Source organism: Grampus griseus, assembly GCF_964374135.1.
Source record: "Grampus griseus genome assembly, chromosome: 6".
In the NCBI taxonomy this organism is placed as follows: Eukaryota; Metazoa; Chordata; class Mammalia; order Artiodactyla; family Delphinidae; genus Grampus; species Grampus griseus.
In genome coordinates, this window is record NC_139000.1 from 99,655,791 (window position 1) to 99,678,501 (window position 22,711).

General features: G+C 53.1%; 1 protein-coding gene across 3 annotated transcripts in view; it reads right to left on the bottom strand.

Moving 5' to 3' along the window:
• The window catches only part of PEBP4 (phosphatidylethanolamine binding protein 4), a 257,266-nt gene that overhangs the window by 194,110 nt on the left and 40,445 nt on the right, over positions 1-22,711 (bottom strand). For 2 of the 3 annotated variants that reach the window (XM_082656329.1, XM_082656330.1), the window contains exons 2-3: positions 18,485-18,621; positions 13,240-13,366 (exon numbers count right to left, since the gene is read on the bottom strand). In XM_082656329.1, the coding sequence (XP_082512455.1) occupies positions 13,240-13,366; positions 18,485-18,603 (246 nt within the window). In that variant the 5' untranslated portion in view covers positions 18,604-18,621. Of the gene's footprint in view, positions 1-13,239; positions 13,367-18,484; positions 18,622-18,706; positions 18,843-22,711 lie in introns of those variants that run through there. The other variant, XM_082656331.1, reaches the window with a different exon arrangement.

Here is a 22,711-nt window from a genome sequence, read left to right on the forward strand (position 1 = left end):
CCTTTCCATGGAGTCCTGGTTTTTGCTAGTGAATGGGAGAAATGAACAGGGAGGAGGAAATAGCTGTTTCACGATTACACACTGAAAAAGGTACACCTCACGTGGCTTTGTTTCCCATCTGAGATGGGAAGGTGGAGGATGGGGGGTGCCAGATGCATGGAGAGCTGGCGAGCAGCTTCATCCTTAGCACGTTAGAAATCAAGGGAGTAGATTCCAAACCTGAAATTAACCATCACTCTACTTGCAAGAACTAAAGCCTGTCTTGCTGGCATTGCATTTCACCAAATACCAGGTTTGCATGAAGAAGAGGTACAGGGGGTGGGGGTGGGGGAGAGGGAACCTGGGACTTCAGCTCCCCAGAGATGTGGACCTTCTCTTCAGTCCAATCACCCAAAGGGCCCCAAGAGTCAGTGAGTACCAGGCAGGATGCTGTGATCCCAAGCAGAGGGTGGTTAACTTCGGACGCCATCTGGGAAGATGCTGCTGCAGACTGTCCCCGCTCTGTCCAGCCTCAGGAGATAACCGCCTTCCTTCCATTGTCCCTATTTCAATTCAGCACCCCAAACTTTTTGCCAAGGCTGTTTGCCCACTTACTGAAGTCATCTCTGCATGTGCTGACAAGGCAAGGGATTTATTCATTCATTCCACAGGTTTACTAGGGTCTAGTCTCTGCATACCTCTGTGTCCAGCCATGGTGGTCTATTCCTTTCCAACGAGGGATAAAATATTTCCCTCCCATCTCCTGCTCTCTGTTATCTCTCCTTAAACCCCTAAAAACACCTCACAACCCTCTGCCTTGTATCCCATGTCTTCTAGTCACTGCCCTGCCTCAGCTTTCACGTTGCAGGATGCACTAGTCACCTGGGCGTTGGAGAAGATTATTATAACTACCACCACCACCATCACCATCATCCTTTACTGAATGCTTCCTGTGTTGGCACCGACAGCCTTTACATACGTGTCCTCTCGTAATCATCATTCAATAATCTTCATTCAACAAGTATTTATTAAGTGTCTACTATGTGGTAGAGACTGTCCTAGTGCTTGGGATACACCAGCAAATAAACCAAAGATTCTTGCCCCCACGGAGCTTATATCCAGCTGTGGGGTGGAGGCAGGAATAGGCAAAACAAACACATAAACATAATAACTAAAGAAACTGTGTGTAGCTTAGAAGGTGATAAATACGAGGGGAAGAAGTAGAGAGGGATAAGGAGGCTCGGGGTGCCAGGGCCAGGGTTGGGAAGGCCTCCTTGAGAAGATGACATTTAAGCAGAGCTGGAAGGAGGTGAGGATGTGCGCCATGACTATGTGAGGGGAGGACAGACTCCAGCAGAGGGAACCACCACGCAGAGGCCCTCAAGCATAGCTGCTGTGGTCAAGGAGGAGGGGCTTCCCTGGTGGCGCAGTGGTTAAGAATCTGCCTGCCAAGGCAGGGGACACAGGTTCGAGTCCTGGTCCGGGAAGACCCCACATGCCGCGGAGCAACTAAGCCCGCAAGCCACAACTACTGAGCCCGTGTGCCACAACTACTGAGCCCGTGTGCCACAACTACTGAGCCCGTGTGCCACAACTACTGAAGCCCATGCGCCGAGAGCCCGTGCTTCACAACAAGAGAAGCCTGAGCACAGCAATGAAGAGTAGCCCCCACTCGCTGCAACTAGAGAAAGCCTGTGCACAGCAATGAAGACCCAACGCAGCCAAAATTAAATAAATAAATTAAAAAATTCATTAAAAAAAAAAGGCAGATGGGATGCCAGGAGGTTGGAGCCAGTGAGCAAAGCAAAACTGACAGGATCGAGGTCAGAGGGGTGACAATGGGCCAGGTCATATGGGGTCTTGTAAGCCACTGTGAGCTCTTTGGCTCTCACTCTGGTGACCTAAGGAGAAATGGAAGGATTTTGAGCAGAGGAGTGAACTGATCTGAACTGGAGATGTAAAGACTCGCTCTGGTTGCTCTGTTAAGGGTACGCTGGGCATTTGGGGCAGGTGTGGTGGGTTGGAGACCAGTTACGAGGCTGTTGCAATAATCCAGGTAGAAGGAGGTGGCTCTGGCCAGGGTGTTAACAGTGGAGGAGAGAAGTGGTCGGCGACCGGATAGATTCTGAAAGCGAAGACAAGAGCGTTCCCTGGTGGGTTGGATGTACGGTGGGAGAGAAGGAGCAGTCACTGATGACGCCAGGATGTCTGGCCGACACAGCTGGGAGGCCGGGGCAGCGCTTCGCCGAGATGGGGAAGACGGCAGACGGTGCGGGTTTGTGGGAGGGTAGAGACTGGGCACTGGGGTTGGACGTGTTGCCTGTGAGCGTGTCCATCAGTCACCCCGGTGGCCATGTGAGTAGGACAGCATACATACAGATGACATTTACAGTCGTGACACTGGATGAGACCACAGAGGGGGAAAGTGTAGATAAAGATGACAAGAAGACCAAACCCTGAGGCCTGGGGTATCCTGCATGGAGAAGCTGGCGGGAGGAGAACCCAGCAGAGGGGACCAAGAAGTGAAGAACTAGAAACGGAGAAGGCAGATCCGGAGTGTGTGGGTCCCAGAAACCACGAGGAGGAGGAGACCAGCTAGACCAAATGCTGCTGATGGGCCAAGAAAGTTTAGGATTGGGACTTCCCTGGTGGCACAGTGGTGAAGAATCCGCCTGCCAATGCAGGGGACACGGGTTCGAGCCCTGGTCCGGGAAGATCCCACATGCCGCGGAGCAACTAAGCCTGTGCGCCACAACTACTGAGCCTGTGCTCTAGAGCCCGCGAACCACAGCTACCGAAGCCCGTGTGCCTAGAGCCCGTGCACCACAACGAAGAGTAGCCCCCGCTTGCCGCAACTAGAGAAAGCCGGTGCGCAGCAACGAAGACCCAACGCAGCCAAAAATAAATAAATAAATAAATAGGGAAGCTTAGGATTGATGACAGATCGCTCATATTACCAGAAAGGGATCTTACACCCATTTTAAGGTGAGGAAAAGGAATCTCAGAGGGAAGAAGTAACTTGCTCAAGGTCACGGCGTTATGAGCAATCAACTAGGATGTAAGACAAGGTCTGTGCAAAGCCAGAGCCCTGGCTGCTTCTCATACCAGCCCTCGGGGCTCCGAGCATCTGTGAACCAGTGAGTCAGCTCCCACACCCAGCAGCTTCCAGTCCCGCCAGACTCTTCCTACTCTGCAGGTCAAGTCTGTAGGCAAGCAAAATGGGATGAACAGAGGGCCACCAACACAATTTAAGACAACTTTTTACTACCAGGTGGGATGTGAGGGACATTCTCTGTGTGCAGGTCTGCCTCTGCCCTCCTCCTTGCCTTCTAAGCAGCTGTTTCACCCACCTCAGTAGGGGCCTGGCCCCTGAGGGCATGTCAAGTTCATGGCCCCTAGTGTAAGGAATTCCAGTCCAGGCATATTTGTATTTGAATAGAAGGGCATTTCCACAGCCAGCTGGCAAAGGATCGGTGAGCAAGGGGTGCAGAGGCGTGCACACTCAACCCAAGTCAGGGACCCTCTGTTTCTCCATTACCAGGCAGGTCTTCACTGTCCCACAGCCCTGGCCATCGCCTGCCTGTGCCTGAGACCCTGGCCACCCAGCCCGCTCACCCCGACGGGGCAGGATGACGGTTGCCTATCTCCCCCTGGTGTCGACTCTTGCAATTGCAGCTCCAGGAGGTAGAGGAGGCCATCGCCTTCCAACCAGCTGGGCCTGGAGAGCCACGCCTACCAGCCGGGCCTGGCCCTGCTCCCTCCTGGCCCTCTGGGCGTCGCCTGCCTCTAAGGACGCGTCAAGGATCTCTGCATTCCCGACGTGGCCAGCAGAACTCAGTCCTGGGAATTAGAACGTCCGATGGATTCTCCTGACTTTACCTTGGATTAGTGGTACAGACCTGCAGGTGGGGAGGAAACGGGCCCTGATTTGTTCACGCTTCTGTACGCCCCCCCCCCCAATCTGTCCCTTTGCTAAGTCACTTGACATTGCTGGGTCTCCATCAGCCCATGAGGGCTGATGAACAAGAGGAACTCCACAACCCACTTCTTCCCTGTGTTGGTTTAGGAACTGGCTTCTTCCTGGACCTGGAGCCTGGCGGCAGTCGGGAAACAGCTCATTTGGGGTGCACCGCAGGTTGCCCTCTACCGCTTAGGTGGCGGTGCTGTGGTATGGTCAGGGCACGAGCTTTGGAACCCACACAGACCTGGGTTAAAATCCTGACTCTGCTGCTCATGAGCTATGGAATCTTTCTGGGCCTCAGTTTCCTGACCTGTAAAATGAAGGTAATCATTGCCACTGTGCTGGTAGTCGTAAGGTTTTAGTGCGATAATGTCCATAAAGCACTTAGCACACAGTCTGGCTGCGTGGAAGACGGTCAGTAAATGTCAAGACGGACTATATACTCGGGACCATCGGGATGGAGGGGGCATGGGAAAGAGCACGGTATAGGGGCCAGAGCGTCCGAGCTCTGGTCTCATCATTTAACATCTCTGTGTGTTAGAGCAAACCGATGTCCACAAGGTTGTGATGATACGCAAACGAGGCCTCGGGCTCCCCATCGTGGGCAGAGACCCCTGCCTGGCCCACCTCTCAGGACTGATCAGAGATAAGGACCTTCAGGACAGGGAAGGGGCTTTGAAAATTGTAACACATTCTTGTTACTGAGAGACAACCCTGCCCCCAGCACCCTGCACTTAGCTCCACATCGTAGCACAAATCTCATGCCCAGGGAGTTGCCTATTTTTCTTGCCTGTCTTTCAAGCATACAAAGGTCTCTGCCCGCAGGGAGTTTACCTTGTAGCTGGAGAGACAGACAAGAAAACAAGTGGTGAGAACGCTGAAATTGACACCACGGGCAGGCGTAGGTGGGTTCTGTCCACTCCTAAGCGTCCAGTTAAGAAAAGCAGAATTCCCAGGAGGGAGCTAAGCCACAGGACAACTGGCCACTGGCTTGGGGAAAGATAGACAGCGTTACCAAACCTTGCACGGTGAAGAAGGTGCTAGAACCGGAGCCCCAGGTGGTAGCCTAGGCTATTAATCCCCAAAGCCTACATACTGTGTGATTCCAACTATATGACATTCTGGAATAGGCAGACAATAAAAAGGTCAGTGGTTACCAGGGGTTAGGGAAGAGGGTGGGATGAAGAGGCAGAGCACGGGGGATTTTTAGGGCAGTGAAAACACTCTATATGATGCTGTAATTGATACTTGTTGTTATACATTTGTCCAACCCATAGAATGTCCAATACCAAGAATGAACCCTAATGTAAACTATGGACGTTGGGTGATTATGATGTATCAGCGTAGGTTCATCAGTTGTAACAAAGGTACCACTCTGACGGGGGATGTTGATAGTAGGCGAGGCTTTCTGGGGGAAGTCTCTGTAATTTCCACTCACTTTTGCTGTGAACCTAAAACTGCTCTAAAAAATAAAGTATTAAAAATGAAACAGACATATAATTTCCCTTGAGCTGTTGTTTCTGCATCTGTAAAGCAGAGACAACCACGCTCACTCTGCCAGTCCCATGTGGTCATGGTTAGCGGCCAGATGGGCTCTAAAAAAAGCTGCGTGCTGGCGGGGCGTCAGGAGTTCCCTGGTGATGGAGAGAGACCCTCAAAGTCCAGAAGGCATGACAACCGCCCCGCCGGCCCCCAGCCCTTGCCCCCAGGAGGGCTCAGACTGCAGTGGGTACCTTGTCCCAGCAGCTGCTCTGCCAGCAGAGGCCCTCCCCACCTCCTCCTCTCCCCCCTCACCCCCAAGTCCTCAAGTGTTAACGAACAATAAAGGACATTATTACTCATTTAAAATTCCTCACAGGCTTTCCCAGAACTCCAGCCAGAGGAGGCAAGAAGTCGCTGCAGGGCTTCCCTGGTGGCGCAGTGGTTAAGAATCCGCCTGCCAATGCAGGGGACGTGGGTTCGAGCCCTGGTCCGGGAAGATGCCGTATGCCGCGGAGCAACTAAGCCCATGAGCCACAACTAATGAGCTCGCGCACGGCATCTACTGAAGCCTGCGTGCTCTAGAGCCCGCGCTCCGCAACAAGAGAAGCCACCACAATGAGAAGCCCGCGCACCGCAACGAAGACCTAACACAGCCAACCAATCAATCAATCAAATTGTTAAAAAAAAAAAAAAAGAAGTCACTGCAGCATTCAAAGTTCAAGTGTTTGTTCCTCTAAACGGCTCCGACCGAGGCCAGGCAGCTACTTAAAATCCAAGAAGCCTCTGCTCACGTTCCCAGCAGACCGCCGGGGACAGACCCCAGTCATACGGCAATCCCCGCTCCACCCCTCCAAAACACACACCGGCTGAATGACCTTTTTTCTTTAAACCAGGATGCAAACCTGCTGGACTTGCCTTTCAGGCCCCATCTGCCCCCTCGGTGGAACAGCCCACAAAGTTTTTTCAAAGAAACATGATTTGATCTGAAAAACATCTGGAACCCATTTCCCCAGCACTGGACTGGAAGCTCTCAGCCGACATCACCGAACAATTACTGAACAAACGCCCTTTTCGCCTGTGCTCTGAGGAACATCCCTGCAGACTGGGAACAGGTGGCTTTATTGAAAGGTCTGGCCAGAGGTTCTGTAAACCCTGGAGCAGAGGGTATAACGACAGGAAAGGTGGCGGGGGATACAGAGGACTGGAACTGAACATCAAGGCCAGGAAGCTCCCTCACGAAGGCACCCGGGAGCAAAACGTTAGCCACACAAGCGCTTCTCCCGTCATCCTCTCAACAATGACAGCGACTCGCATTCTCACCACTACGAGATGCCCTTCGTGGGCGGGGTGGGGATTTGTTTTTTGTGTGTGTCCCTGGCTCCTGTGACAGTGTCCGGTAGAGGAACAGGATCTGCACCAGGGAACGGATACATGCATGACACCCCAAGTCTGGACATCGGGGCCAATTCTCCAGGAGCTGGGGTAAATTTGAGAGGCAACATTTCGCAGGTGAAAGAGCAGCGAAACTGGAAGGCAGGAAACCTGCCATCTAGGGCTGGTTCTTCCACTCCCCAGCTTGGGTGAGCGTGACCTTGACCTTGGGCAGCGTCCCCCATCCTGTAGTTGTGGGGATAATCCCTACTTTGCCTAGCTCCCAACGTTGCTAGGAGGACTGTGAAATCCTGCATGGGAAGTTTCTCTACGGCCTCAAAATCTGTCTGCAAAGGCTAGAGGTGGTGATAAGCGTCGCTCCTCTCCTGCCTGGTCCTGTTGTGGCTGGAGGTGCTCCCATAACAGATGGTGGACTGGCCTGGGCTGGGGTGGGACACAGCTGGGTGATTTTAGCAGCCTTTGACCGAGCAGGAAGGTTAAAATGACATGGGAGCGGGCTCTCTTCCACGCATGCGTCCTTGCCTGGGTGCGGGGTGCTCTCCTCACCTGCCTTCCTGGCCTGGCTCCACCTGTCAGCCCCTGTCTCTGGTACCACCGCACTGGCTCCTTCCAGAGCCTCCAGAAGCCCAAACCCTTCTTCTGTGTCTTTTGCCCTTCAGACTACAAAGCAGCCTCTTATCATATGACAACCTGTACCATTTATTACGCTCCTGTCCACTGCCAGGCACTGGGTTACAGTTACACCTCATCAGTTCTTCCCTAAAGCCTCACTAGCACGTTGGTGAACCCCCGCCAGTAAACTCCTTACCGTGTCCTGACTTTACCTTTTTCCCAGGCTCACTGTCCTGAAACTCCTCTCCCCCTCGCTCGAGAGCAGCGCCAGGGAATTTGGCAAATCCGACGGCTCTTCCCCAGCCCGGCCCTGCAGCAGCCTCTCCCTTGCCTCTCTGACCTGACCTCTGTGGGCTGGCCGATTCTGGCCTCTCCGTATCTTCTCCCCAAGGAGCCTGGCTACCTTGAAGAATCCACCCCCCACCCCCAACCCCTGGATGCCAAAGCTAGGCCTCCAGCCCTGTCTTTTCTTCCCAGCATCAGACAGTTGATCCGCGTACTGGGTGCACGTAGGGGCCTCAGATTCAGGGATGCAAAGCTGCTTCCGCTGCCCGTGGTCCCTATAGATACAGGCCTTCTCCTGTGTCCCTTGCTTGGGGACAGCACCAGTATTAGGGAGAGTGCCCAATCACACCCTTCGTCCCGATTATTAACAGCACCTCCCCGTTCACTCTCAAAAACGTCGTTTCAGTGGATGAATTACATGCTCAGCTTAACCCTTAGCCACCCACCTGCCTGTCGCAGAAACCCAAGGGTCATCCCAACTCTCTCCTTCCCTGCAATCCCCGTTCCTCCACAGTCACCAAGCTCCATGGATTCGACCTCCTTTACACCCTCAAGCTCAGGCCCCGGTCCATGCCATTGCCCTTCTGTTTCAGCAGGTGCTCTCCCTGACTCCAGCCTCACCTTTCTTCCATCCTCCCACCTGCACCTCAGTGACCTACCCAAGTGACCTTCCTGAATTGCTAATCCGATCACATCCATCAACCTAAAAATCGAACGGTGACGCCCCTTCCCCAGTCTGGCTTCACAATAAAATTCAGACTCCACACCAGGGCCCACGAACCAGCACCTGTGGCCCCTCAGAGCATGGTCCTGCCCTCTCTGGAGCCTCATCCCACACCTGGCCAACCCTGCTCCCCTGTCTATCCCCTGCCGAGTCACCAGCACAGGTCAGCTTGGGGTCACCCCCTCCTGGAGGCCGCTCCTGGCCCTCGTGCTACCTGAGGTTCCTGTCCTGAAGCACTGACACCGTGTCCCTGCTATCCGTCCACCTGTCTGTCTCCCCACCTTAGACTTGGGAGCTCCCTGACGGTGCCCTTTATCTTTGAATCTCCAGCACTAAGAGGGTGCCTGTGTGTTCCATCTGTATTTGTTAGTGAATCATTTCACATCCCCAGCACCAAATTGCGTGCCGGCGGCTGTCCCAGGAGCAGATGCACTTAGCTGCCCCGGCACGTGTGCACGCTCCCTCTCGGTATCTTTTCCTGAACGAGCCGGGGGGGCCTGCCTCACCCATCAGGGGCTGCTCTGACCAGAACTACCCCGCGTGTCGGCACCCTGTGTCCTGCCTCTGCTAACTACTTCATGACGGCAGCAGCTCCCATTTTTCTCTCTGTGCATAAAAAGAAAGATGGGAGGTGGGCCGGGGAGCTCCGAGGTCTCTTTCATCGAGGAGCGTCTGTGACCCTACCACACGTGGACGTCTCCAGATTTCCAGGCCTAGAAGATTTGTGCCCAAACTTGTGTCTCTACCTTGGGCTGCCAAGGGCAGGGAGGTGGTCCCCAAAAGGCAGACACAGAGATGCTGCAGGCCCAGGGTGACATGGGGATGTGCCTGCCCAGCCCAGGAGGAGGACACTCGGGGTCACCAGCTTTCTGGGGAGGAGAATAGGGCTGAGCCGAGTCTGACTGGAAAGCCAAGGGACCGCAGGAAGGACAGCTGTGGTCTGAGTTCCTTCCTTCTAATGCAATGCACGTTCCCCACGTAATGGCAATTTCTTCCCTTCAAAAGGATTCCAGCGGGTTAAATTCAAGGTGAAGACTAAGCCCCAGTTAAGAAGCTTCTGGAGGGCCTTTCAGTCTTCGCTGGCTTGAGAAGGGATGCATTTCGAGATGTTTGCCTCTTAATGTTTGTCACAGCACCAGGGGAGAAAAGCTTCCTCTTACCTCAGCACCTCTCTCAGCCCTCAGCGGCTGTCGGCACCAGGACCATCCACATTTTCCTGCACTACTTTGCCTTCTCGGGAGCCCACCTGACTTCCTCTTCTCTCTCTGCTTCCTCCTGTCCACCCCAGACCCCATCCACCCTGGCGGAGGAGAGACTAGTGCTGACCCGGCGTTCTGCAGAGGCGCCAGGACACCCGGCAGCTTAAAGTGCAAACCACCGGGCTCACACACCTCAGAGCTCCCCCTCCAGAAGGCGTCCGTCCACCTGCCGTTCATGCACTCCTTCATTCATTCATTCGGCCACCTGGCCACCCAGTCAGCCAACGCGGGGTCTGCGATGCTGGTAGGGACTGTGGGTGGTTCAAAGAAATACAACACATGGTCTTGCTTTCCTAGAGCTTATAAACTGGTTGAGGCTATGGGAGATATGAATAAGCAATACAAGACAGAGGCAAGTAAACACCGGGTTTGGAGGGTAGGGGAAAAACGCTTGGAGAAAGAAGAGACCTGAGTGAGATGGGGGTGGGACCCAGAGGGAGGCAGTCAAGGAAGGCTTCTTGGAGGAGAAAGCATCTTGGTAGGGGCAGGGTATCCCAGAGTACAGGGTCCAAGTCTGGGGAAGTGGCCTGAGCAATGGTGTGCAGGAAGGAAGACCCCTGCTGGGCACAGAGACGCTGTCCCCTGACCTCTGGGCCCCTCCTTCCAGGGCTTCGGGGCTTGCTCGGTGGGGGGGGCTCCCTGAGCATGTCCACTGGCAGCTGCTGCTTTGGTGGCATTGTTTTAATCCCCTTTGAAGCGAGGCACTGTCTCCACATAGCCAGTCACCAACCTCTTGCTTTTTCCATCAGGCCCTGTCCCAGAGGAAATGCCTTCATTTTCGTCTCTGTTACTAAGGACTCAGGCTCCCCCGCCCCCACTTTTGAGGGGCCCTGCACCTTCTCTTGTTTTTCCTACCCAACATCCTTTCCCCCTGCACCTTGATTCTCCTTTGGGGGAACAATCCTCTTCTGCTCTCAGCCCTTGTAGATTAAGTGGGACTGCCCAGCATCACTGTTTCGGTCAGGGACGGTCATGTAATCCAAACAGGACAAGTCTTGGGACCTTTAATGGTTGGATGGGGCCAATCTATTGCCAGTGGGTTAACAAACTAGTAAAACATAACTCTGAAGATGATGAGGTCATCTTTGGCACCACAAGGAAAGAGTCTATTTACATAAAAAACGAGCACAGAAAAAAAGTAGAGAAAAGGGACAGATAGATTCCTGGTGACGTCATTTGAGCACCTGGATCCAGCCATGCCTGAAGTATTCCCTGGAGCTTTCAGTTTGTGAACCAGTAACACCTTCCCTCTTTTTTGGCACAAGCCAGTTTGAGTTGATTTTTGTCACTTGCTACTAACAGTCTTGACTAAAGAAATACTTAACTTGACGAGCACATTAAATGAAACGACACATGAATAGTCTCCAACATAAAGTAAGTACCACACAATAAATGGAAGCTTTTGATACTCTAGCTGAACCTGCCTTCTCAAAGGGCAGATTTCCATAAACTTTAGTTCTATAGCAGTAGAATACTACTTTTTCTTTCTTTCCACCACTCTGACCGAGCCGTCCTTTGTGAAATCTCTGCCCTCCTTGGATTTCTTAACCTCAGCTCTGCATCCTTCATCAATCTCCAGATTTTCTCCCCTGCCCCACCTCTGAGCTGAGACAGGATAGGAGATTTCAGGATCTGGAGGGGGTGATATCTTCTCTGCGTTTTGTGTCCGTACCCCAGGACAATCAGTACCAACTAGACTGGATCAAATGCAAAAGCTTCCCAAACGGGCTTTAAACTTGCCCCTCCTAAGGGCACCAGGTACTCAGGAAAGTCTACACTGCCATCTAGTGGACATCTGTAGCAATAGCACATGGGATGGAGCTCTTGCCTTAGACTCCCTCTCGGGACAGTCACTGGACTGTGAAAGTATTTGGTCCAAACTCTTCACTCCTTAAGAACAAGTGAAGTAAGGGTGAAGGCGAGAGTCTTGTCCCATGGGACAGCGTTATACTCTTCCCTAGAGGATTAGGCTCCTGCCCTGCTCCTGTCCTGAGTTACAATCACCAAGGCTTACGTTTCCTCTGCTTGTCCTGCCCGTCCAGGGGTGTGACCCAGCCCAAGGGTTTCCGGTGGGGAGGGCTGACGTGTGCGTGTGTGCACGTGCATGTGCATGCGTGTGCATGTGTGCCAGGCTTGGGAGGATGGAGGGAGAGGACACCCAGAAGGCGTCTTCATGACTTGCTTTCTTAGCCTCCCAGAGGAAAGGATGTTTGTCACGGTGACAAACACAATAGCCTGTCAAAGGCTATTCATGTTCTTCATGTTCTCAGCCTCATAAATTGAGACATATCGCCACTTATTTGTTCCCTGATAGTGAAAGGCGGTTAAAGAAAGAAAAATCTCGGGAATTCCCTGGCAGTCCAGAGGTTAGGACTCAGCACTCTCACTGCTGGGGCCCCGGGTTTGATCCCTGGTGGGAGAAACAAGATCCTGCAAGCCCTGAGGTGCTGCCAGAGAAAAAAAAAAAGAAGAAGAAAGAAAAATCTTCCCCTCTGCTTCCTGGTAGTCTGTGCAGCTCCCCACCCTAGAACCTGTTATCTAGGTATACCTGTGTTGACAGCCCCCAGGCTGGACCGACAGAAGGGAGGAGCCCTCTGTGGACTCTCCCTGCCACGGTGAACAGAGGGGACCAGGAGGCTGACCGCAGTGCGCATGTGGTCACATCCCGGCCATGACCCTTCTGTCTCCACGCCTTTGTGGCCTGAGTCCTGGACACAAAACAGTCCTTGTGCCTAGGTTGACACTGGCACCTCTGACTAAAACACGCAGACAAAGCGAGGGTCACCCTCCACCCCTGACACTCTGGGGGCTCAGCCTAGAGTCAAGGAAGAAAGAGACATTGACCAGGACACTGGAGCAGCTTCCCCAGCAGCTGCAGTCCCGTTTCCCACTCCCCAGTGCCCTTCCCCAGGTTTATCGCATCCCCAAGCCCAGGGAAGCTTCCAGAACAAGATGGTGCCAATCATTTCCCAGCAAAAGGAATAGTTATTGACAATTCTTAAAATGTTTCTATTTTTTATTTCCTACCCCTCGGGGCAAACTTCTGAGCGACTGTTATATTGCGATGCCCAAGAGTCAAGGGCACGGACCTCTGCTTGTTTAACCTACGTGAGAGGCGCTGCCCGTTAAGAGCCGGGTCCCTCCCCATTCAGATCACTCTGAAAGCCCAGCCACTCTGCACCCTGAGAAGCAAGTCCCCACAAGCCCCTCTCTCCTCCTTCTCTCTGCCGACTCCAAAGCACACCCCGGCTGGTCGCCATGTTGACTGAGGAGCCAGGCTCAGGGGCCCAGGAGAGGGAGAGGCCCCGGCGGAGCGGCCCCGGAGCCCCACCAAAGCTCCCACCCGCGGCCCTCCTACCCACCCCACCCTCCTCCAAGGTGGCGGGGCTGCTCTAAAGAAGGCACGTGCTTATAGCAACGGCCATCTGGTACCACCAAAGCCAACCCAGCTGGCTCTGCACGTGGCTTCGTGTCACCCAGATGAGCAAACCCAGAGGGAACTCGAGACCCATGACCCTCCCATCCAGCCAGGCTGGCTCACTCACGTCCAAGGCCCCAGGGAACTTAACGATCGGCTCGGTCCAGTAGGTGATCTTCTGTCTGTAGTTGTTGCATTCCGGAATAACCAGGCAGCCGAGGTTCCCCAACTCTGGGTAGAAAACCTTAAGGCCCCTAGGGAGAGAGGGAGGTGGTTGGCCCATGTCAGGATCTTAGGGGAGCCCGGGGTGCGTAAGGCTTCAGTCTGACCTGTGTAGCCTGAGTTACTTGACCACTTGTGCCTCAGTTTCTCTACCTGTAAAATGGGGACACTAATAATACCTATTTGTAGGGTCGCTAAGAGGAGTAAAATGGTGATTTGTGTTTACAACGGAGGCTGGCAGGTTATCAGGGGTCAGAAAGTACTCATTACTGTCAGTGTTTACTTCTCAAAAAATATATACATCCAGAGGCAAACCTGGTCAGTGTCTTTAAAGTAGGACTGGGCGTATAAGAACAATATATTCACATTGCTTTTCTGGAATGTTCTTATTACATAAAGAAAGGTTTAGCAAGTTAGCACAGGCTTCTTCATGGGCACAGACTTTTCTGGCCCCTAAATTATCAAGACCCTCTCCATACCTGCAAATCCCACCAGTAATTAAATAACCCACTTCTTTGGGTGATGCATTGCCCCTACCCTAGGCTCTCAATCTGCCATTCACTGTGCTTTCAAAATGCAAATATCTCTCAGGGGGGAAAATACCTAGTCCCTAAGTCCGTGGTGTGCATCCATTTATCTACTTTCTCCCTGAGAAGCTCTGAACTGCACAAGTGCCCTGAGAACTGGGCTTGCCGTGCAGGCTGATCCCACACCTTCACCAGGGTTAGACTTAAGGGCTCACTTGTATTTGAAACTCAGGGATGGAAACCAGGCTTTCAAACAGATACAGGAAAAACACCTCTGTGTCAACGTTTTTTTTTTTTTTGCTTGCCCTTCTTCCCTATCCTACTGTCATGTTTTATCACCAAGGCCTGGGGTCATTTGGTTAAGATGATTCGCTCAGCCTTTCCAAAAGCCCAGCATGGCAGACCAGCTCCACAGTGGTCACCCGGAGCTGGCCACGTTTCCTGCTGGGGGTGATGCCTGAAGGGCACCCCTGAGAATGTCCCTGGGGGAGTAGATCTGGAGGGGAGCTCCCGAGGTCAGGACCCGGGAGAAGTACAGGGATCACTTCCCGCTGGAGAGTCCCACATTCCCCCTCCCACCACCCCACCCCTTCCAGTGGATCCTGAGGTCCTGCCTTGGGCAGAGGTAGCCCAAGTCTGCAGACACAGGATGCTTCCTCAGACCGGCACAGCCAAGGCCAGGACTCAGGCCCCTTGAAGCAGGACTATTCACTGAAGCCAGTTTAACTCCTTGCAATTTTACAGTAGTGCCTTTCCAATGGCATAGTTTTAATAGCTTTTAAAGAAGTTTTAGAGGATGGATTTTCATTTCCCATCACGGCAGCATTTTAAGGAATTTTTGGGTTGTTTCTGCCACAGTTCCCTGCCACTGCAGCTATCGAGATCCGAGGCTGAGAGAGGGGACCCTCTACTGGCAGAGAGATGGAGATTCAGCCCACAGCCCGGAACTGGGAGAGGCAAGGGGTGGGGAGGAGGGAAACTGAGAACCAGAGGGGGCCTTCCCCAGGGAACAAAAGTGCCTCCTCTTTTGATCCCAGTAGAACTGCTGCAAATGTTAAAACAGTTAAGCAAAATCACCGAGTTGACATTTGGTGAGTGGGCCTAAAGCCCCAGAGAGTGCCTTCACAGGGTACATGCCAGGGGACCAGGAGTGAGGTCCGTCCCCCCCAGGTCCCCGTCATACCCACGGAGCGCTGCCTGCCCAGGGATGGAAGCCCACATGTTGCCTGCAAGTCACATCCTTCAGATGAGACTGCAGCCCCAGACAACAGCTGGACGGCAGCCTCCTGAGAGCCTGGGCCAGAGGTGCCCAGCTGGGCCATGCGCAGAGAAACCGAGGCGATAAACGTGTGCTGCTGCTAGGTTTGGGGTATTGTGCTGTAGGCAATAGAGAAGGGCTGCATAGTCTTGTCTGCACTTCCCTGGGACTGGATGGTCACAGAAGTCCCTTCAGCATTGTAAGAACCAGATCAGGTATGAAAAAAGCTCCAAATCCCACCTGCCCCAAAGCGAGGGAGATCAAAAGGCCCATGGAGGGAAGGTAGCCTTCACAGAGGCGCCTGGGGGCTCGGGGGGCAACCCACCCTCTGCTGCATGGTTCTCAGTGTGGGTCTGTCTCCAACTGACTCTTCTCGAAAGCGGGGGCCCAGAACAAAGCCCCTAAGGAGGAATTGAAGGATGGGAGGTGGATGCCCAGAGAAGAAAGAGCAGCGGGTGAAGGTGGGGGGTATGACATCTGTGTCCAAACAGCTGAAGGACCCTCCAGAGACTAGATTTGTTCTATCCAGTGCCTGGGGGCAAAACTAGGAAGAATGGGGTGAAGTGAAAGAAAGGCAGCCCCCGCCTTGACATAAAGGTGTTCCCTCTGAGGGGGAAGCTTTTCAGCACAGAAGAGAGGGCTTGGGGAGGCAGGTCCTGGTCCCTGGGACAGTCCACTGAGGCCACCCGTGCGGAGGCAGCAGGGAGAGGGGTGTTGAGTAGGTTCACCCATTGGGTCAGGGTTGGACGACTATGGTTCCTTCACTTCTGAGACCGAGCCTAGGGTTCTGACTCTCCGAGTTTTTGTCAGTCCAGTCTGGCTTTCTCAGGAGTGGGTAAGGTATTATTCTGGGAGAACTTCTCTCTTAACAATGTTTCCCCACTGCTTGTCACAGCACAAAAAATTCCTCCCTTATAGATTAATACCTTTAGGTATTGAGTCCTAACTTCAAGAATTCCCTATTAGACTCTAACAATACCCGTGAAAGGAGGTGCTTTTCTGGGGGCAGTCTCTCGGTGGAGTCAGAAGCCTGAGCTGAGCAGGGCTCTTGGGGAGGGGCTCCAGCATACTGATCTCTCCTCTGGGGTCTGATATGTCCTTGATGTGTTCTCATTCAGTGGTGATCTTTTACAAACAAAAGCTTCCCTTGTGCAATGATGATTTACAATCAAAAGCCATCGTCCTAGCAGGCAGGCTTAGTGCTGTAAGTCCATGTTTCTCAAACTGGGGATCTGCTGGTGTCTTCTAAGAAGTCCTGAGAGTGACTCTTGCAATGGACTGAAAAATCATTAGGTTGAAATCCCAGCCCCCCGTGAGATGGAATTAGGAAGTGGGGCCATTGGGAGGTGCTTAGGTCATGAGGGTGGAACCCTCATGAATGGGATTAGCACCCTTATAAAAGAGTCCCCAGAGAGCTCTCTCACCCCTTCCCCTCTGTGGGAAACAGCAAGAAGATGGCCATCTATGAGTCAGGAAGCAGGTTCTCACCAGACACAGAATCTGCTGGTGACTTGATCTTGGACTTCTCAACCTCCAGAGTGCTGGGAAATAAGTTTTTGTCCTTTGTAAGCCACGCAGTCTGTGGCATTGTGTTATAGCAGCCCAGATGGACTGAGAGAGCTCCCCTTTCCTTGAGATACTCTGGGCCCTGGAGGAAGGTCAGCCGCTAAAGGTGGGTGGGGAAAGAGCATGCGTGTAGTCAGACGAGGGGGGTTGAATCCTAGCTCTGCCACTTGTCAGGTGTGTTAGCACTGTGGGCAAGTTATTTAATCTCTGGGGATTCCTCATCTTCAAAATGGGGATGATAACACCTACTTGGTGGGTTATGTTAACAATGAAATAAGTCAAAGATTTAAAATCGCCAGCAGAACTCCTGGCAGGTAGCAGGTGCCCCAGAGCTCCCGCATGTGCCACAGTACACAGGCCACCGGGGTGCGAGTGTGCGGACGTCTGCAGGGCCGAGCCTGGGGCAGCTGGGGTGCAAGCTGGTCTCCTCCAGTGACCGTACACATGTGATCACGTTCTACATGTTCCACAGGGAACATACAGAGGCGCTCTGTATGGGGCTGTGATCATAGCCCGGCCTGGCCTTGCCCTGGGCCTGCTGTCATCCCCAGCTTGCGGGGCTTGACTTGCCTGCCAGAGGGAAAGGACTGTCCACTCCTGGGAAGGTCCCACTCAGCAGAGCACCCAGAGCATTGGTGCCCACATGGCAGGGGTAGCTGTTCCCTCCTGCCCCACACAAAACTGCACACAGGACTGTTTCACCAGAGTTAAAAAATGGAACAAAATCAGTGTCTATTTTTTTTGGGGGGGCGGAATTCAACTATCTAATTCTTTTTTTTTTTTTTGCGGTACGCGGGCCTCTCACTGTTGCGGCCTCTCCCCTTGCGGAGCACAGGCTCCGGATGCGAAGGCTCAGCGGCCATGGCTCACGGGCCCAGCCGCTCCGCGGCATGTGGGATCCTCCCGGACCGGGGCACGAACCCGTGTCCCCTGCATCGGCAGGCGGACTCTCAACCACTGCGCCACCAGGGAAGCCCTATCTAACTTTTTAAGGGAAAACATTTTTCTTTCTAAAAGTCATGTCTGTAAGAATTCAAATGTACTCAAGGAGACAGAGTAAGAAGTGAGAGTCCTTGACCCGCTCTGACCTCTGATGGCCTCAGTGGGATGCCAGTGTCCTCGGCCACCAGGCTGGCGGAGGGTGTTGGCAGCAACGTGGCCTGGGCAGCCCTCAGGATGGCTCATGACTCCAGGACAATGAAGACTGGCTTTTCTGACCCACAGTGGGTGAGGAGAGAGCTGACTTCTGACGCAGAAGGGGAGAAGCTTGCACCGTTGGAAGGGACACAGCCAGCCTCCCACGCCCAGCCTCTTCTTTGAACGACGTCCAGTGGCCACACTCCTGCCTGTCCTGACATTCCCGGGGCCTTGTTAGAGAAAAGCAGACAACCACCTCTCACAGGGAGGGTACCATCACACACCGTGTGTCAAATGCCACTTTTCTTTAAAATGCCACTTTGCTGGGGGGAAGGAGCCTTCAAGGCTGTAGGCAGGGATGGTCTCTCTTGGGCTCCCAGCAGGGAGGGTGAGGCCAGCCCCACAGGGCCCCTCCGGTGTGGAGGCCCCAGGGGGAGCCGGCCAGGTCCGTGTGCCCTCCCGATCCTGGAAGAACCGCCGTCTGGACGGACGGCCCGGGCCCGTCTCAAAATCCTTCCCTGGGTGTTGTCCTCCAGCCGGGTGGCCCCAGAGCTGACTCATGCTCTGCCTGTCCACAGAGGCCGCCTTGTGAGGCAGTGGCCCTCGGTTCCCGGAGCCCTCCTCCCTCTGCCCTCTGGGGTAGGGGGGCCGCCCAGCCTTACTTGCAGAGGACAGCGTCGTTGTCAGGCAGGGCTTCGTACACGCACGGGTCCTTGTCCCCCTCGTCTCCGGTGGCCATCATCGTGAGGCCCAGGAGCAGGGCTGCCACGGCCAGCCTCATGGTCCAGCTCTTGGGCACCTGGAATGGAAGGAGCCCGTAGTGCTGCTGGCCCTCTGCAGGGGGCGCCCTTCCCACCCTGCAGCCCCCAACCCTGGGGGCCCACCTGGTGGGACAGAGCCCTCTGCTCAGCAGGGAGAAAGGTGGGCGCAGCCTGGGCTCCGGCAGCTAATCCGCCACCGGACACAAGTATCTTGGGTGGCCCTGGGCCTCCTCCCAGCTGGACTCAACTGACAGTCGTGGCCGAGGCCCCGCCTCCATGAGAGCAGGGCCGTGCCGTCACTCTGTCCTGCTGCCAGGGCACAGAGCAGGCTGCAGAGCAGGAGGGTTTATACAAGCCTCCTGCGAGGCCCTCGTCCTGCACACACACACACACACAGACACACACACACACACAGACACACACACACACACACACACACACACACCCAAGTTGCCCCGTGCGCGGTCAGTTGGCTGAGGGCCAGCCCGCTCCTTTGGCTTTAAGGCAAACCCTGGGAGGCTGGTGACCCCCGGCTTCGGGTTCTGGGGGTGCTGATGAGGGCCCCAACTTGCTGGGTTTTCTAGGAGCAGGAGTGAGACTGGGCTGTGCCCCTTGCACAGCTCTGCTTCTCCCACCCACAGCTCCTCTGCCACCTGTCTTGACAACCTTGGGGCTGTCGGACGGTGGCCGTGGTTGGACGCGGTTGTAGGAAGGGCTGCTGCACGAGGGGTAGAGCCGCCGGGCCCCGGGCCAGCTCCGGAGGGCCAACTGAGGACAGAAGGGCGCGTCCCGCTACAGCTTGCCGCGGTGCTGAACTCAGCACTCTCCCAAAATAATAGTCCCTGGAGAAGAAGGCCAGCAGGGCTGCTCGGGAAGGGGGCCGCGTGCACAGCGCTGTGCTGGGAGGAGGGGGTGCACCCCGAACCAGTTGGCTGGGACCGCAGGGCGGCCTGCATTCCCTACGGAACAGGCCAGCAGGAGGCAGGAGTGTGTGGAGCTCTGACTGGATCCAGAGCGGGTGGGAGTGGGCGCGATGGGGGGAGATCAAAGACAGTTCTCCCACCTTGGGGGGATGGATGGGGGGGACTGAGGACTCCTGGGTTCTGCTCTGAGCTCCTCCACAGGGCTGGAGGGCCCCATGCCTCTCTAGAGCACACCACATTCATCCTTCAAAAACAAGTGATCCCGTTGCCCTTGTGCTTGGCTAAGGAAGATGAGATCGTAGCTCTGCAGTCTATGCAGCTAGATCTTTAGAGAAACCGTTTTCAGCTGAGTTTGCTTTCCGCTTGAATTCCTGCTTCCAGGATCCCAACTTCCAGCAAAAAGCCTTTCCTTGAGGTTACAAATGAAACACATTTCTCAATAATCAGACTCCCTGAAGTATGACTAGGGCTCCCCCATAGATCCTTCCCAAGATCTCCCCTACTGGAGAGTGTCTCCTAGCAGCCTCCCCACAAGACAGTTGTGAAAATAAAATGAAATGAATTATGTAAGGCACTTAGTAAGGTGCCTGGCACATAGAGAATGCTCAATAATTAATGGATAGTGTAAATATTCTTCCACAGATCCATCCATCCCTTCATTCATTCCCACACAATCCATCTCACCAGCAGGTAGGAGCACCTCCTATGTGCTGAGCCCTGTGCTGGTCCCCGGGCATGGGCTGACCATGGTCCCTGTCCTCATGGAGCTCACAGGACAGCCAGAGCCAGAGGATGATGGTGCCAGAATGGTCATCCAAGGCCAGGAGACTCCTGTCTTCAAAGTGGCAGCCACTAGAGATGCCAGAACTTTCATGGGTGCCAACACCTCTTAGCCCCAGTGACGAATGGCTGTCGGGAGGTGGGGGCCAGTCCACGGTGCAGGCTTGTTCCTGTGGAGCCCACTCACGTCAGCAATTCCTCCCTACTCAGTGAGCACCAGGCTTTTAGTACTGAATCCTCATGATGATGATTTTCTGAGGTAGGTACTATTATGATCCCATTTTACAGAGGGGAAGACTGAGGCACAGAGAGGTTAGCTGACCTGGGTCACATGGGTAGTAAGTGGCCGACCTGGGATTTGAACCCTCGCTGGCTGACTCCATGCTCCTTAACCATTTTGCTCTACTGACCCCTCTTGCAGCTCCACTGTGCCTCCACTTATTCCCCCTCTATGCCCTTTGTTCTTGGAATAAAGTCCCGAATCGTCCAGGTGTCCCACAGTGCCCTGCAAGATCCGGCTCTTCCTGCCTCTCTAGCCACGTCTTTCTACTCTCCGCCTGTCCTCAAACTATTTCCTGCCCCAGGGCCTTCCTATGCTCCGCCCTCACTTCCCAGTCCATCCTGGGGGATCCCGAAGGGTCATTTCTTCAGAGAAACTTGCTCTGACACCGAGACTCCGTTAGATTCCCGTTATGCAGAATCAGAGCAATTTACTCCCTTTCTTATTGTTCTTATATGTTTGTAAAATAGTTTTGTAATTATTTACTTAGTGATTTGCTTATAGTCTCCCCATCCCCCAGCCTACAAGCTTCTCAGAGGCAGTACCTAGTCTGTGTCTAGCTTTCCCTGGTGGGCCTAGATGCTAAATAAATTCTTGTTTGAATGCCTGACAAACTTGCCACTTCTGTTTCTGATCGTCCTCATTTCACTTAATAGCTCCTAACTCTCTATAAATATCAGAAGGAAGCTAACCACTCAGGTTGGCCTCGGGCCCTGGATCCCTTTTGCTTATTTATCTAACTTTCTTTGGCTTGTTTTTGTACGGAGAGATCTGACAGAATGCAGCGGTTCTTGGTGTTTTTGAATCTGATCCTTTCCTTGGGGAGTTACAGGACTTGGCTTTGAACTCAGAGTCCAAGATTGGAGAGCCACATTCAAGCCTGGGGAGCACAGCTCCCCATTTCCATCACCAGCCTGTTTTGCTCAATTGCTTCACTCTAGAGGCACCATCTCCAGACCCCTCGGTGCCCATCCCTGAAGCTTCCTTCTCTTCCTTCAGGCACCTGGGCTGAGACCGCCTCCCAACACCATCAATAAGGCCAAATCGGTTGGCTTCCTGAGATGTCCTGGTCCTTCCAGACACCTGGATCTACTGGACCAGTGCTCCTGGAACACTTTACCCCCCTCCCATCCCTCCAGGCCTCCTGTGCCTGACACCCCCCATCACTGCCCAAGTGTCACCTCCTTTCTCTACCCAGACGCAGACTCTCATGCTTTCCCTCTCTCCTCAACCTTTCCATTTATGCCTTCAGGAATCACTGTACTGCAGGGACCAAATTCCCCCTCATTCTTTTCTTTCATCCCTCATTAAAAAAAAATTGAAATATAATTCACATACCATAAAATTCACTCCTTTAACATGTACAATTCAGTGGGTTTTAGTACAAAAATTACTAAAGGATGTGCAACCATCATCACTAATTCCAGAACATTTTCATCACCCCAAAGGAGCCCAAATAACTCATTAGCAGTTGCTGCCCATTCCTTCCTCCCCCAGAACCTGGGAACCACTAAATCTTTCTACCTTTGTAGATGTGCTTATTTTGGACATTTCATATAGATGGAATTATACTATATGTGTTCTTTTGTGACTGGCTTCTTTCACTTTAGCATAGTGTTTTTAAGGTCCATCATGTTGTATCATGTATCAGTACTTCATTCCTTTTTATGGCTGAATAATCTTCCACTGTATGGATATACCACATTTTATTTATCCACTCAGTTGATAGACATTTGGGTTGTGTCCACTTTTTGGCTATTACTAGTAATGCCTTTAAAAACATTTGTGTACATTTTGCTTTGTTTTGCTTGTGAACCTATATTTTCAATTCTCTCGGGTTATGCCTAGGAGTAGAATTGTTGGGTCATATGATAATTCCATGTTTAACAGTTTGAGGAACTGCCAGTCTGTTTTCCAAAGTGGCCGTTACATTTTACATTCCTGCCAGCAGTGAGGGTTCTAATTTCTCCACATCCTCAGTAGTGCTTACTGTTTCTTTTTTAATTATAGCCAGCCTAGTGAGCATGAAGTGGTATTTTATGTCATTTTGATTTGCATTTTAATAACGATTAATGATGTGGAACATCTTTTCATGAACTTTTGGCTCTTTGTATATCTTCTTTAGAGAAATGTCCATTCAAATCC